At 50.5% G+C, this 16943-nt stretch overlaps 1 protein-coding gene across 1 annotated transcript in view; it reads right to left on the reverse strand.

The window, feature by feature from the left end:
- Positions 1 to 15250, reverse strand: part of Ppargc1b (PPARG coactivator 1 beta) — a 109832-nt gene extending 94582 nt beyond the window's left edge. Inside the window, exon 1 of the mRNA XM_029472067.2 lies at positions 15109 to 15250. Within this exon, the coding sequence (XP_029327927.1) occupies positions 15109 to 15186 (78 nt within the window). The 5' untranslated portion in view covers positions 15187 to 15250. The remainder of the gene's footprint in view (positions 1 to 15108) is intronic.
- Between the last annotated feature and the right edge of the window lie 1693 nt (positions 15251 to 16943).

A 16943-nucleotide genomic window follows, 5' to 3' on the forward strand; every position in this document is an offset into this window, starting at 1 on the left:
AGTGAAACAATTGGTTCAACAAAAGGATACATACAGTAACCAAATTCCAAGCCAGAAAAGGAAAGTAACAGCAGAGGGTTGATGTTTAGTGGGTACAAAGTTTCAGTTTTACAGGATAAAAAGAACTATAGAGATGGACTGGCTGGTTGCACAAAATGATGAGTGCAGGGGTGTCACTGAGCTGGACACTGAACAAGTAGCTAAGATAGTAAATTGTATCGGTATTTTGCTACAGTAAAAAGGAAAGAAAGGAGAAAGAGAAGGAAGGAAGGAAGATTGAGTAAATGTGGAATATGTGTCACGGTTTAGTCTAGGTCCATAAGATGCCACAGCCACCGCTCTGACAAACATCAGTCCTGTAGACCCTGGTGCCCAGAGGGGAAACGGACAACCGAGAAGGCACACACTGGAGCTGCAGAAATGGCTCAGTGGTTACGCATACTGGATGCTCTTCCAGAGGATATAAGTTGTATTCCCAGCACCCACGTGGTGACACCTTGTAACTCCAGTTCCAGGGGCCCCAACATCCTCTGGACTCTTGGGCACCAGGCACACATGTGGTAGACAGACAAACAGACACAAAACACCCATATGCATAAAAGAGTAAAAATTTGTTTTAAAAAGAAGATACACATTAATAAACCAGAGTGTCCTAAAGTGCTTTAAATGAAAAGATTGGGTCTTGGGGTAGACAACGGGGAGGAGAGTAGGCTCTGAGACAGCCTGTCTGAGAAGTTACCTGGGAGTCTAGAGGCAAGAGTGACTTCAGGGAAGAACATTCAGGTAGAGAGGACAACAGGCATAAAGGTCCCACCACAGCATAGTCCTAACTTGGGCTCTATCATGCCTACTGGCAAAAACAGCACTGGTGGGAGGCAGGGGTGCAGAGAAGACAGTACCCTGGGGATCAGATACGGACTCTGGTCCCTTGCTCCTCTAAACTTCTGTATGGCTGCAACCATGACCAACACCCTCTAATCTTTAAGGATCTTGACAACTAAAAGAACTGCAGGCAGAGAGGGTCTGCAGGTAGCATGCACCCCCTCCAGCTTCCTCCTTTCCAACCCACTCACCTCTTAAAATAATCCTACCTTCCATGAGTGTCCCCACATGTGGGTATGTGGTTGATGATGGAGGAGAGCAGATGTGGGGGATTTGAGGGTTGTTCGATTTGATTTGATTTTTTTTAGACTTATTTTTATGTGTATGTTTTACCGACATGTATGTCCATGCGCCCTGTTCGTGTCTGGTACCTGTGGAGGTCAGAAGCGTGCTTCAGATCCCCTGGGACTGGAGTTATGGATCGTTATGAGCCACCACGTGGCTGCTGGAAACCAGACCCAGGTCCTCTAATGGGAGCAATGCTCTAAACTGTGGAGCCACCTCTCCAACCCCAGTAGGCACAAAATGTTGAGACTGCAGCATCTGGTCAAATCCATTTCCAGCGCCAGCCTCATTTCCCCACCCACAAAGTGGAATATGACAAGCAAGGAGAAGAAGCAAGGGCACCTAGGGAAGCCAACCTGCTTAAACCAGGCACTCCCGTGGCTCCTCCACTTACTCCCAGTCACTTCTAAATGAAGGGTTAGGTACCCAGCATTCTAAACAGAATGCCAGAAAGACAGAACAGGGAGGAAACCCACAGGGTTAATACCAGACACTCTACAAATAGTATCTGGCCTTTTAGAACCAGGGGAATGATATTATCAGAGGGAACTTTTTAAGACATAGGACAAAAAAGGGATAGACATGGAAACACATAAGCAAACAAAGAGAAAGAAAGATGCGGAAGCTCTTGAGGCCAACACACACAGCGGGCCAATGTGTAATTAGAATGTCTTCCCTGCATAGCTGACTCTGATGCGCATGCATGGCTGGCGGCCACTCATGACTTCCTGAGCCTATAAGGTAAACCCCGACTATATATTCTTGCATGGGAGCAGGCTAATAGAGTTGCTATCTAACTCCTTAGATCACACAGCTAAAAGTCACAAAGCCTTACTAACCCAGGTCTGTAAGTCCCTAAGTTTACACCAGGTTTTGAAGGCAATTAGTACCTGCCTAGCACGTAGCCTGTGTTCTTTGTATCATCCCCAGAAGCCTGGAAAAAGCTGAGAGACAACATCTCATTTTCAGACTGCATTAATTCTCAAAGAAAAGTTGACAACTGACAACACCTTACCTATCTGGCGGCACAGAAGAACAACAGCTGCATACAAAGGACGTTACAGGAAGCCTAATAAATACTCTGACTGGTTTGGATAAACTTTTTTTTTTTTCTTTGTATTCAATAGGGTTTCTCTGTATAGCCTTGGCTCTCCTGGAACTCACTCTATAGACCAGATTGGCCTTGAACTCAGAGATCTGCTTGCCTCTGCCTCCTATGGGCTGGGACTAAAGGTGTGCACTGCCACCACTGCCCAGCTAGACTTTTATTTTCACAGGGCTTTGCTCTTCCTTGCTTCTGACAGAATACACCTTCCTTGGGGATGTTACACTGCAGATTTTCAGGGTAGAAAAGGGCTCATGTAGGCCTGTCCTGGCTTCAAACTTACTGTGTTGTCCAGAGAATGGGGACACTTCCCTGAGTTATGAGGATCTGGGAGCCCCCAGGGCTTGTCCCCAGGTGGACCACAGCCATACCCTGTAAATAGAAGAATTCCTACTAGGGGCTTAACATTTCACAAGGACATGCCCTAGGAAGGTGTGTTCTGATAGAGCACTGGAGATGCCACAAAGATCTTGTCTTTGAGCCTTCTGTGCATAAGGCATATCTTTGGTGACAAGGACATTGGCCCCTTGCAGTGGCTATTGCAATCTTTCTGTAGGTCCCACTCATTTACCGCAGCACAGCTCTGAGCACAAAGGCTGTAGCTGGTGAAGGGCCATCTTCTAGCATTTAACCAAGTTCACGGTAAGATCAAGCAAGAGTCAGGACAGCGTGGCACACAATGGGCTCTGAGGGACATCTTTCCTTACAAATCATTCCTCAGACCAAGTCCCCTCTCATCTATTCTTCCGACCCTGCCGCTGTCCTGCTTAGACGCCTCGAGCCACCCCATTCGAATGCTTTTTGTGCCCAGTTGGATTAGCCACACTGCAGATGTCAGGATCAAGGGCTTTGAAGCAGACACACCTAGTTTCCTATCCCAGCCCCGCCAACAAGAGCCAGGATCAGGTGATCTGGGGGCAGTGCCTGCAATTCCCTAAGTCTTTCTCTCAGGCATTAGAGTACCAACCTCACAGGCTGCTACTGCGGGATTAAAAAGATAATGGCCCTGAAGGTCCCAGCTTAGGCTCCTGCATATCAAGCAAATCCAAGTGGTTGCTATCTTGTGATTACCCTTAAAAAAAAGATAATGGTGACTAGCAAACCTCTTTGATGACTCTTAAGGCTTACCCAGTCAAACTCCTCATGTGGATTAGACAGCTAAAGCTTTCCTCGTTAGTCAGGCTCCTCATATGGGATGTTTGTGGTAGAGGGTGGGGGTGGGGTCTCGCTCTCAATGTTAGTGTCCACTTAGCAAGCAAGCCTGAGGCCCTAGGTTCCATCCCTAGCACCAAATCACAAAATGGAAACTCTCAGGATGGCAAAACACAGTGCAAAACCAAGGACTGTAAGTATAATGGGTTGTGGGATCACAGCAGAAAGGGCACTTCTGTGCGTGGGGATCAGAGCTGGTGGTATTTGAGCTGGGTATTGAAGAACACACTCGGAGATGAGGGCAATAAGGAGGGTCAGACCCCTCATGGCAGTGTCTCTTAGAAGCAACCAGTGAAAAGGGATTCTAGAACACCACCGGGCAACTCTATGTCAGCCTCAGTCTACCCAGTTGTAAAACGGGGCTTAGTAGAGACTGCTTGATGGGGTTCCTCCAAGGTTAATTGATTGTACAGGGGTAGAACTCATCACAGGGGCAAACAATCCCTTGGAAGGGCTAGACAGTGGTTATCTGTCCTCTTCCTCGTCGTTATTGCTGAAGGATAGGGTTGAAGATGAAGCCCATCTGGAAGCATCTAAAGCAAGAGGTCGTCGCATTCCGAATACTGTGCTTTTCTGCTTATCACAGCAGGTCACACAGCCTGGTTGACAAGTGAAGGTGTTAGCTGGGCATTTGAGACCTTGAAGGTCCTACCGGGAGGCCTGTTTCTGCAGGTCTTACTGGGTGGACTGCAGGGTTTTGCATCAGAAGATACTGTGACCTGAGATCTCCAGCAGCGTGAAGTCTGGGCCACCCTCAGTGCCAAGGAGCCATAACCGAGTCCTTCTCCATGTTGTAGGTACCACATTTCCCCACAAGGATCCTGAGACCAGAAATAAAGGCTCGAGCAGCCACGTTGCCACGGTTGTTTGCCATGGCAACATCAGGGAGGGACTCGTGGGCCGGCTGCTGCAACTGCTCAGGGCCTGGTTTCTAACGTCTCCTCTCTCCCTCTGGTAAATGACTGTGTTCTGCCAGGCAATCACAAGGAAAAAATATGGCTGCAGAGCTGTCAGGGAGTATTCATCTCAGCCAGGCAGGGCTTACCCAGCTAAGTATCCAGATAGCAGATCCCAGAAAGTGGAGTCCCTGCTATGTAGAGTCAGCCCTGGTAAGGAGACAGCAGTTCAGGGTTCCAGCTGGTCCCTGCTGTATGACCTGGAGGCATCTCATCTGTTCTTAAACCATTTCCTTACTTTGAGGTTTAATGTATATATATATATCCCTATAAGGTGATCCCTAAGGGACTCTGAGTCCCTCAAAAGCTCAAGATGACATTTGTATAATGCACATTTTCACCCCTGCGGCTGCCATCCCTGATGTGACAATCATTTATCAAGCACTTACTATGTCAAGGAGGCAAGCCTCTGTGTCCTCTGCAGTTATGCCATGTTTTCCTAAGACCACACAATTATCTCCTGATCCACATCTGAAGCAATGAGGCTGAGAGTGAGAGAGAGAGAGAGAGAGAGAGAGATCAAAACATTCGCTTGAGGTCACAGAGCTAAAAAGTGGGAAAGACCTGATTTAAAACATAGGCAGTGAAACCTTAAAGTCTGGGGTTCTTAGCCACTACCAGATATCCTCCCTTCATGCATCTCTCTTCAAGTGGCACCCAACTGGATTTGGTTTTCTGAAAGCCAGCATGGCAACAGTTGCTAAGGCACAATGGGACACTTCTTTAGATTTGCTTGCAGGAGAAGGAAAACAGGTTACTTAGACAGAGGAACTTCAGGACCAAAGACCTAGAGTTGGGGGCGGGGGGAGACACCCAGCATCTGTACTCTGTCTCTTCATATAGAAGGCTATATACCAAACATCGCTGCATTCCTCACTGTCTCTGGCCATTTGCACTATAAGACCTTAAAGTCCATGACAGTATGCTACTACCACACCCTTTGGCAGATGAAAATGCAAAGATACAAGCAAATCCTTCTCCAAGGCCATACATAGGGTCTACTGTCCCCAGAGTCCAGTCCCAGAACCTTTCTTCTGGAACAATCAGGGCAAAGATTGATTGCCCTGGTTCAGACACTATATCCATGGCAAGACTGTGGGGCTAACTCGTCAGTGACTTTACCTCCCCATTTGTAAGTCTCTCTCTCTCTAGATCCTGTGGCAACTCAGTGTCCTAGGAAAGAGCAGAGCGGGGTCCCAGGAGCTCAGCTGCCACCCAAAGCCTGTCGACCAGACCTCAATCTGAGATCCATCTCTGGGATGAGCCTGTAAGCCAGGCTGTTGACCATGACATCTCTTCATACCTTCTCCATCTCCCACACCAGAGGATCTGAGTGTCTAGTGAGAGGATCCATGTAGGTCAACCACAAACAGTGCACATGTGTGGTCTCAGGGATTTAGGGATGTGAGAACAGGAAGAAAATCCTAGTCCAGGGTCCGACATATACCACCCAGAGCTCAGCAGTAGTATCTCTGAGAAGACTTCCTGCTCTACCCTCCCTCTGAACCAAGATACCCTTTCTCATGCTAGACAAGACCCAGACCCTCTAGGCACCTCAGGCCCCCTTTTCTGTGAAAGGCAGGCTGGATATAATGTTCTCTTAGGGCCCTCCCGAAGCAAGGAAGAAAGGAAGCTGCTCAGAGTTCAAATTCTGCACCAGCCACTGGGCCAGCTGTGAGATTTAACTAACCCAACCTCTCTGTGTCTTGGTTTCGTAATTCAAAAATGGAGACTACACAACCAGCCTCCAGCATCACTGCAGGAAGCCCGTCCTCATCAGGACCATATGTTCACAGATACTGAGCCACTCAAATGAAAGATGCGGTGTGCAGCATATGTCATGATGCCCTGATATTGCTGATAATGAAGCAAGGTGTGCTGAGGGCCTGGGGAGTCCACTAAAAACTTTATAGGTACTGTCTCCACTAGTCATCATCATGGGTACCATACTGATGACCTGTGAGGAAAGCTTGTCCAGATACCATGGCAGAAGGCAAACTCTGCCTAAGTAAAGGAGACTTACATGACTTCTCAAAGAAGACAGGCTCTCAGGCAGGGGCTTAAAGCTCAGGTTGGCTAGAAGGAGAGATATTACGATGACAGCAGGGGCAGTAGCCTTTCTCCAGAACTCTAAGACACAGTGAAAACCAATGGGTGCCCTGCTCCCAAGAGAGCATATGCCACCATAGTGTGGAAGCCCTAACCTCTGCTGTCCACTGGGTGTGCCTGTTCTCCAACAGACAAAGCTCCATCTTTATAGTGCTGAATATCCAGGAGAAATTTCCTAAAGAATATTATCTGTGGCCTGTATAAGGGTTGAAGTAGCACTGGTCCACTAGGCAAGCAAGGTGCTATTGTTTGATTTGCAACTACTCTTTACAAGAATTGAGGCTGTCTGATAAGAATGCTCTATGAGATGGCAATATGTCATTAAGAGTTATTTTTTTTAAAAAAAAAATAGAGTTATTTATCTTATTGCTATGTTCCTTGAACATAATAATACTATGTTTTCTCCACATGGTTTGTGAACTACCTAGACTCAGGCTCTTGGACACTTTGGCAATGCCCAGTACATGGAGCGGGTCTTAAATCCAATCAAAACCCTGGTGGTTGCTCATATGGCATTTTTGCCACTATTGTATCAGTTTGTTTCTCAGGCATGTTGCTGTTGTAGGTTGTAGCGTTTGTAGCTACTTAAATCCAATGGTTCCCTTTCTCCTCCAGTGGTGTGGGGGATAAATTCTACACTAAGAATGCTGGTACTGAAGCTTCAAGTGTAGCACCAGCTCTGCTTTTCAAAGACACAGTGAATTAACACAGAAACCCACAACTGGACAATGAGCAGAGTATAAGAGCACTCAGTCCTAAATGGGAAGTCTCCATCAAATCCCTCTCTTCAAGGCTCAGGGATCCGTGTGGAAGAGAAGACAGAAAGATTGTAAGAGCCAGAAGTGATGGATGACTCCAAGGGAACAAGTCTTCCAGCAGAGCAGGATGGATGGACTCACAGAGACTGTAGCAGCACACAGAAGACCTGCAGACAGCAAGCCAGATGGGCTCCCATTCCTAAACAAGCAGCTATTTGCAATTGATACCTGCTGACAAAGGCAATATCAGTTCTCTCCAATGGAGGGTCACCCGTACTCTAGGGCAGGTCCATGCTCAGGAGTAGTTGACTGGCACAAAATAAATTCCATTTTGTTTTCTGCAGATGTGGGCTTTTTGTTTCATTTTTGTTTTGTTTTGGCAATTTTTTTTTTTTTTTTTTTGGTCTCATTGGTTTTGGTTTTGGTTTTTATTGGAAGGGTTGAGAGCAAGATAGAAAGAAAGACCAAACATGGGCAGGTAGAGGGGGGAGGTGATCTGGGAAGAGTTAGGAAGAGAGAAAAACATGATCAAAATATATTGTATGGAAAAAAAAACCTGAGTAATAATTAAAAAAAAAAAAAAAAGGAAGCTCGTGTGACTTCCAGTAGTTAAGGAGGTTCCACAGTAGATAAACTACAGATCAGGATTCGAACTCAGTGGAGAACATTCCAGAGATCTGCAGGCCCAGCACACTGGAAAGCAGGGCTGAAGCCATTAGGTCTAAAGATGGGAGAATCCATACACAGCACAGCCAGGGGAGCTGACTCTTGCAGGTAAATAGAAATGGCCGGACAGACATGAGAACACAGCAAAGAACAGCATGAACCCAGGTCCCTGTGGGAAGTCTCCTAGCACATTCTGGGGTGAGCCTTAGAAGAGTATACATACTGTTATCCCCAGTTCTGTATCTCTACCGACTGAGGTTGGGGACATTTGTTCAAGGTCATGGCACTTGTAAGTCCTGATTTAAAACCTGGGTAAAGTCAACAACTCAGGTTAAATCCTGGCGCATAGGCTCCAACTTCAAGGACCTGATGCCCTTTGCACATCAGACTTCAAGTTTGGCTCTGATTTTAAAGTTGTAGGGGGCTGAGCCTTCAAAATATGAGAAGATGCAAAGAAATCTTAAATCACGTTACTACCCATTTACACCTACATATTGCATGATTGCAGTTACATGATACTCTGAAAAAGGCAAACCTGTGGACACAGTAAAAATACCAGAGGTTGGAGCAGCAGAAGCAAGGGCAAGGAAAGGCAGAGTGCAGAGGGCTCTTAGTGGACAGCCCTACAGTGCTGTGACGTACTGTCACTACACACTTGTCCCAGTCCACGGAATGTGATCACTAAGGAGTGAGCCCTGTGGTGAATGGTAGGGAGAGCTCTGCGCAATCGGAATGTATGGGTTGTCAGCTGTGAGAGTGGACTTCTGGTCAGGAACACAGACAACTGGGGAGACTGTGTATGTTGAGGGGAAGAGAAGGCTTCTACAGAAAAAAAAAAAAAAAAAAAAAAAAAAAGTCTGTACTTGCTCTCAATTGTGTGACCAAGACCAAGGGTAAAAGAGAGAAGATACTGTCTGCTGTGGCAAAGCCTGGTAGCCGTTAGGGGAATCTGGCTGTAGATGGGACAAGGACTTAGGACAGGAGGGTGATTGAGAATGGAAAGGTCAGCCCAGTACAAAGGATTTCACATCCCAGTGGTGTCCAGAAGATGACTCTGAGCTGTTCCTCTGCCTTGGTGAGTCAGAAGGAAACTGGCTGTGAGCATCTGTATCACCTTCATATAGCTCAAATGAAATGATGCTTCTCTTTTAACAAAAGCAATGATTGCAGTCCAGGACTGGGGGCACTGTAATTCTGGCTATCCTGGACACTGAGGCAGGAGGATCACGGATTGAAGGCCAGCTTGAGCCACTTAGTGAGACCCCATTTCAAAATAAAAAGTCAAAAGAGGGCTAGGAGTGGGGCTCTGTGATAGAATGCTTGTCTAGCCCTTTCAAGGCCCTATGTGCAACCCCCTGCCCCCACCCCCCGGATGGCAAACCAATCACCCAAAAGACTGCATGTACAGGACCAGCTCAAAATTTAAACCTCCCCCATTAAAGGGCTTCAGTGAGAAAACTCCACGTTGTAGAAGGTCAATGCTCATTTTACATCCATTATTTTTATTCCTGACAGGGTGTGTTAGCCCCATTTCACAGGTTGAGAAACTGAGGCCTGGAGCAACAGAAGTACTTTAGTACCAAGGCAGTGTGAATAGACTGGCAAGGCAGTGAGTTCTTAGAGACCATGAAACCTTTCGGACTGTAAAACAATTCCTAGGTCATACGGACCTTTGTGAGGAAGAAATGTAATGGTGCCAACTGATGGCTCGGCAAAGACCATGTGACCGGGAGGGCGCTCTATAAATGCTGCTGCTTAGGAAGGGAAGACAGCTGTTAGCGCTGCAATGCTCTTGTCATGACCTCACTTCCAAGCCTGAGGCCCCATCTGCGGGGCCGCTTCTGGCTCAAGCCAGTGCTCCATCTAAAGGAGAGGGAAGGAAAAGGGTGACTCATAGCCTAGTGTAGTGTAGTTCCTGGCTGACCGGCACCAGTTGGAGAGAGGAGGCCCCAAGGCCAGGGGGAAACACGAGCCCCAGGTGCCCAACTGCTAGGCTGGGTTTCTTAGCCATGCTTACTCACCAGCATCAGCCAGAGGGGCCAAAGAAAGTGGGGCTCGGGCCTCTGGGGAGCGTGCCCCCAGATGTACTCAGAAGAAGTTACCCTGCCCCCAGTCCATGCAGGCCAAAGGTGGGCAAGCCTCCACACAACTGCAACTCTGACTTGGATAGCAGCTGGCCCTGGCTTCAGTGGCAGTGGAGATCGAATTATCCCAGACCTATCAAGGAGCACTGGGACTTCAAGTTGTTTCTCCAGTCCTCCCTGTGCCCAGGACACCTCAGTGTGCTCAGGTCCCTCTTAACAAAGATCCATCTGCCAAGTAGGACCCAACCATGGTACTGTACGGAACCAGAAGGGAGTGATTGTCCATGGGAAGGGGTTGAGCATGGGGTGCAGAGGAAGCCCTGAGTGAACGTAGGTTGTTGGCATGGTTACAACGCAGACCCATAGGAAAATGGCAAAGCACCCTGCACCGCTCCACCCCCATCAGTGGGGGGCTCTGAAGCATGGCAAAGCCTTCCTGGGGGTCCAAGTGTGAATGTTGACAATGAGGCCAGAAAACGTCCACCCTAGTCGTCTTCCCTTAGATACTACAGTCTGAAGACTGTTCCCCAAGGAAGATGGCTCCTACCAAAGGTAGCTAAACCTGGCCCCTTGATACAGAAACAGGCCATAAATCCCACCTCCTTGATTTGGCTGTATGCAATAAATGCCACCTCACTATACCACTGTATATAATACACTCTGAGCATCTGAGGGTTTCTCCATCAGAGAGCCCCATCCACCGGATCCCAGTCATTTCTGTGTCTCCATGTGTCCCTCTTCATTCCCTCACTGCCCTAGTCAGGTTAAGTTCCTGGAGCCATGCAAGGGGGCAGCCACTGAACATCAAAGAAACGCACATGAACGGCAAGAGTAACAAAGTATATTGTTGACCGAATTCGTAGAATACAAATGGCATGAATAACTGGGGTATGGCCAGCCAGGCGTTTCCACACAATGCTGATGAGTGTGTAAATGAATGCAATCTCTCTAGAAGACGATTTCCTTATGTGTTTACCAAATGCCTGCGTGGTTCCTTTGACAGAGCAATTTCCCTTCTAGGAATATAAATGAAGGAAAGAACACATGTACACAAATATATTTGTTTCGGCGTTGCTCACAGTAGGATAAACGAAAGCAACCAAGCAACAGCAGAGGATTGATTGACACATGTTGACTCAACGTCCCATGAAATACTATACAGCCATTAAGATATTAGGCACAATATTTATTGATGAGGAAAGATGTTCACAGCATATTGTGAGGAGGAGAAAAAAAAAGCAAGTTACAAAACAGTGTGCTTGCAAGATACAAATTAGTATAACAGAATAACTTCATTTATCATTTTCTTCCCCCCCTCCCCCAAATAACTGGTCTATATGAATACGAAAGAAAAAAAAACATCTAGAGATACATAGACTTTAAAGCAGCTATCTTTGGATAATATTACATATTTCTGGACTGGTGAGAGGGCTCAGCAGGCAAAGGCTGACGACCTGAGTTCAATCTCCATGTCCCATTTTGTGGAAGAGAACAAAGTTCTGTACCTCGTGGCATCCTCTGGCCTCCACACACATGCCGAGCACACACATGCAAACACACATACAAAATTAGCTAATTTAAACAAATGTAAGATATTAAACATGACTCCCTTTTCACGACACTGTTTTCTAACACTGTTAAAATTATTTTTAAATAAGGGTTGGACTTGCTGATTTATAATGTCCTTGTCGTCTCTGACACTGTCACAGTTCTTCCAGGCTCTCAAGTGACTTCAAATAATTCCTTTATTTGCTGGGCTTCCCACATGGCCTTTGGAGTCAAGGCTTTTGCTAGCAGCTGTAGACCTTGACAATGCCCCCTCTCCCATGTTCACTGCCCAGCTGTCTTCTCTGTCAGTCCATGAGCTTGTCTGGCAAGGCTCAGCTGTACCCCTATTTGTAGTCCATGTACCTCATCAAGAACCAGGCAAAGGGGCATTGCTCAGCATGGTGACAGGTGCCATATGGGCACACAAAGATAAAAGACTCAACTTGGATCCTACTGGATAGACTCAAACACATAAAGTGCTTGGCTTTATAACGAACTATGAAAGGCAGAAGAGCGAGCAGGGCAAGCTGGCAAGAAGGCCTACTAAGGGAGAAAGCCATGCGGGATGGTGGGCAAAGGCCCACTAAGCAAGGGGTACAGCTGGAAGAAAAGCGAAGCCAGCATAGAGGTCTTTGGAACCTAATCTTCAAACATTTCCAAAACGCTTCCCCAAGCCTCGTTCTGATAAATGGCTACTTTGGCCCCAACGAATAAACGTTAAGTCTCTCAAACAGTTCTCTATAATCTAAGCCTGGGTTAGCCACCAAAGACAAGAAGAACTCTTTGGGGGACAGAGACAATCCACTTTCCCCAACCCTCCCGAGGGGGAGAGCTGGGGGGAGGGGAGGGTCTGGGAAGGGCTGTGGGGAAGAAGCTGGACAGCCAGACAGCTCACATGCAAACACAGGCTCACCCCCACCAGCAGGCCTCTGGCTTCTCCGTCAGCACCACACCGGCCCCATTGGACAGATGGAGAAACACGGCTGGAGAGTTAAAATGGCTTGCTCCAGGATCACCCAGCCAGAGAGCGGGGAAGGTGACTCCACTCAGGCCTTCTGACTCCAAGTCCAGTGCTATTTCGAGGTAACACACAGGACCTGGAGTCAGGAGCCCTGGGTGGCTCTGTCACCCCCTGGCTGAGTGGTCGTGGACAAGCAGTTCACCCCTCGCAGCCTCTTCCCCAACTGTAAAATGAGGCGGCGGGCTGCCCCGCCCATTCCCGCTCAGCTCTGAGCCTTCTAGGGGCGGCTGCAAAGCTCCTGGTATCAATTACATTTCCCAAGTTGGCCCGGCAAAGATCACCCGGGAGATCTTCGGCCTATCACGTGATTAAGTTAAAAGGGGGGGGGGAACAAACTTCCCAAATTAACTTTCACTGCACTGCTTCTGCTGACAACTGATTACCCAATTTTCCAGATTTCTTGGGTGAAGCTAGGAAATTACCCTACTGAGTGGGATAGGCTGGTGGCTAAAAGGGCAAACAGTTAATTAATTATCGGTGAGCCAAACACCAAAAGCTAGAGTTAAAGTCGAGGGTCCTGTCCAGAGCAGACAATCTTGGTATGTGTGAAGGAGTCTCACTGGCTATTTTGGGCCTGTTCTACTCGGTTCTTAAGTGTAGAGATATGGACACGACTCCAGGCAATCGAGATCTGGGGTGCAGGTCTTCTCCGGGACCCCCATGCCCCTACCACCTCCAGCCCTGGTTCCACGCTGTCCACTCCCGGGGTGCTAAGGCCCGCCTTGGGCAGACATAAACACCGGGCGTGTGACCGTGCCCGGCGACGCTGCCGGGCGCTCCACTGCAGTTTCGTCAGAGGTAAAGGTACGCGCCCGGCGCGCGCGGCGTGTGCACAGGCTCAGGGGACACACACACACACACACACACACACACACACACCCGCGCACAGCCCGCTCATTAACACCCCCTCCCGACCTGAAGAAGCGCGATCACTCGCCACCATCCCCTTGGGCCTCTGCTATGAACCCACCCGAGAGCGCGCCAGCCACACACCACGCGGCCCCCGCGGCTCCGGGACGCCACGGCGTTTGCAGAGAGCTACGGCCCGCCGTCTCCCGCGCGTGGCGGGCTCCCTCTCGGCGACACCCCCGCAACGACGCCTGTCCTAGTCGCCAGCCTCAATTTGCCACCGGGAGGCTTCCCGGAGCAGAACGTCTCTCGGCCGCTGCGTCCCCCCTCCAAGTCGCGTCTCACCGCAAGGAGTCAGCTTGCAAGCCTCTCCCCGCCCACCCGGTCCCATGACAGCTGCTACCGCCCAAAGACTGGTAGATTCTAACCAGAAGCAAAGTTTCCCTCTCTCCTCCCACCTCCCGCCCCCCCCCCTCCGCCTTCCCCTCCCTCCCAGTGTTATGCAAAACGGGCCGGCACAAACGCTTCCACACCAGGTACTCAGCTTGTCCCCGCGAGTCCCACGGGTTTCCGCCTTGCAGCCCCTCTCCGGACCCAGGCGTGTCCCCGCATCCGGGGTCTCCTCCCAGGCTCCGTCACATCCCCAGCCTCTGGGGAGACACACAGCCAGGAGCTGGGAGCAAAAGCCCTAACTCGGGAGCCAAACTTTAGGCTTGCAACAGGCACGGGCTAGAGGGGGAAACGGAGGAAGAGGTGGAGGCCCCCCACGCCGCGTGCACACATGTTCCCGCAACTGCTTGTCCTAGCAGCAAACCCCATTTTATTCTCCAAGCCCACAGCTTCCTCGTCCTCGCTCCCGAACACCAGAGCATACACTCCTGTCATGCGCTTGTAGCCGGTGAGGCTCCCAGCCTTAGCCAGAGCCCGGGACGCCGCCTCACCTTCCCTTCCCCCTGCATCGTGGAGCGCGCGCCGGGGACGCGCGCCGCAGGGGGACCCAGGCACCCCCTAGATAGTCCTTCCGCCCGGATCCTGCCTTCCTCGCTCCTAACGGGTCTTCTCCGGATAGTGAGAGCTGGAAGACGCAATCTCCGCCCGCATGTCCACGTGCCCTGTCGACCCCTATTCCCCTAGCCAGCAACTGACAGGAAACTCTGCGCTGCCGGAGCAGGTGGGGGGCTATGGGGTACCCGATGCTGGAGAACCAGGGGACTCCAGGACTACCGATCGCCTCCCTTAGCCCCGCCACAAGTGCACGTGAAAGTACGGCAGCAAGTGCCGGGCGCCGAGGACGCGCCTACAACACCCAGAGCCAGCCTTTAGGGATCCCCCGACCCTGGCTGGATTCTACCTGCCGGAGGAATTGTAGTACCCCTCAACTTTGCCAGTGGGGGACAGTAGACTCTAGGTGGCCCTGGCTGTGTCCCCCAATGCTACAGCATGCGCCGGCGACCTGCAGCTCGCTACGCCTGTAACGGAGCGCAGCACAGGCACGTGGAAGGGGGGGCTCTGCAGCCTGAACCCCCCGATCACCCCGGTGCGCCCACCGCTGCGCTCGTTCCCTCTGCAGCTGCGGCTGCAGCCCCGCGGCTCTGCACCCTCGTCCCTGGCCTGCGTTCCCTGCTGGCAGTACCTGCGTGTCAGAGAGATAGTTGAGGAAGAAGGACGAGAGCTCTTCATCCAGCAGCGCGCCGCAGTCGTTCCCCGCCATCTTCCAGCCGCGGCTGCAGCGTGCGGCGGAGTCAGCGCCGAGCCCGCCCGGGGGAGGGAGCGAGCGAGCGAGCAAGCGAGCGAGGAGGAGGGAGGAGGCTGCCCGGCGGGCGGGTGGAGGGCGGAGCTCCGGCCCCCGGCTGCGGCAGGCGGGCTGGCTGCGGGGGCGGGGCCGCGCGAGCCTGGGGTCGCACCCCCGGCTTTTCCTGCTCCTAGTCTGGCGCAGGGACCAGGTCTCGCAGCCCCCCACAGGGGGAAAAAAAAGAAAGCTCCGGCAGCCAGGTGGCGGTGCCCGGGCCAGCAGCCGGGTGCCTGCGCAGCAATGCGGGCACCCCCTCCTTACTGCTAGAGCGAATCACGTTGCGTTAGCGCTGGGCGGGCCCTTGCCAAACAACCTGCTTCTACACAGCTGGGGAAACTGAGGCTCCGGGAGGCTTAAAGCCGCGTTTGAAGCCGCAGTGCTCTGCAACAGCAAAAGAGAAAGCTGCCGAAAGCTCTCTCTCTCTCCACCCCCCGCCCCCCAGACTGCAAGGCCAGAGAGGGAGGGAGACACGCACAGGTCAAAGGCGGAGAAATCAGAGAAGGCTCCTCAGAGGGGGTGACAGTCGTATGTTTTCTTTGTAGCATTTTTATCCTCATTTCCTGTTAAGCCCTCTCTCTCCCCCCGGCCTACTCAATAGCCACCGTTGGAAAAAAAATTCAATCATGTCTTTTACTGTACCCCAGTGTTTAGAATTGGCTGAGCTTCTGTCAGCCTCTCGGGCCCATTGGCCTTCTCCCTTTTCTTTGTATGAACCTTCTGAAAAAAGAGCTGCTACACCAATCAGCCATCCACCAAAAAAATGGTATCTTTAGGGCATTCTTAGCCACCAACCTTGTAAGTACCAACCCATGTGTTGCTCTCCTACCTCGAGCCTATGCGCTACCCTTTCCTTAGAAGTGTCTCAACCTCCCTTGTACCTTGGCTTCGAGGAAGACTCCATCTGAGTCACTCTGTCCTTGCTAGAGTCTAAGACGCATGGAACCAGGCTTAAATCTTGCTTTGGCTATTTCTCCAGTTTACCAGAGGTAGTTAATAAACAGTGTGTTAACTGAAAAGGCTGGAAGGTTTCGCCTCCCCGCCACCACCACCACCACCACCATCACTCTACACAGATGAAGGAGCTGAAGGTCAGGAGTGCACACCAGGAGAGTCCTGAACCGCGGCCAGGAAGCAAACCTTCTGACTTCAACCTTGAACTCTCATCTCTTCTCCGCTTGCCAGGCAGGCATCTAGGTGTGTGCACGGGGGGCGGGGGATGTACTGGGGCTGGATAAAGACTGGAAGGCAGGAAGACGCAGACCTATTTAATGGGCACACCTGCCTCCCGCCCTGCTCCCACAGGGTACTGACAAGGGCTGCCCCACCCTGCCTGGGCGAGCAGGCTCCTTCCAGAGAGAAGAGGAAGCAGTCCCAGCACACCTGCTCAGACTTGAGCCACTAGGCAACAGCTTCCTTCTTCTCCAGTCTGAGGTTCCCAGAACCGCAGGGTGTGATTTCACTCTTTGGGCTTAAGGCCAACACGCTTTTAAGGAACAATGCTGCCAACAGAGAGAACGTACAGCTAGCCTCAGAGGAGTCCTGGGTTCTGGTCCGGCCCATACTACTTTTTGTTCCAGCACCCAGCACCGGGAAGCTCAGTAATGTGACTGCCAGGTTTTGAACCCCAGCAAGTCATTGGTCTCAGGCCTTCGTTTTCTCATCTCTACAAATGTCCA

Source organism: Mus caroli, unplaced genomic scaffold (genome assembly GCF_978045245.1).
Source record: "Mus caroli unplaced genomic scaffold, Mus_caroli_1 scaffold_19, whole genome shotgun sequence".
NCBI lineage: Eukaryota > Metazoa > Chordata > Mammalia > Rodentia > Muridae > Mus > Mus caroli.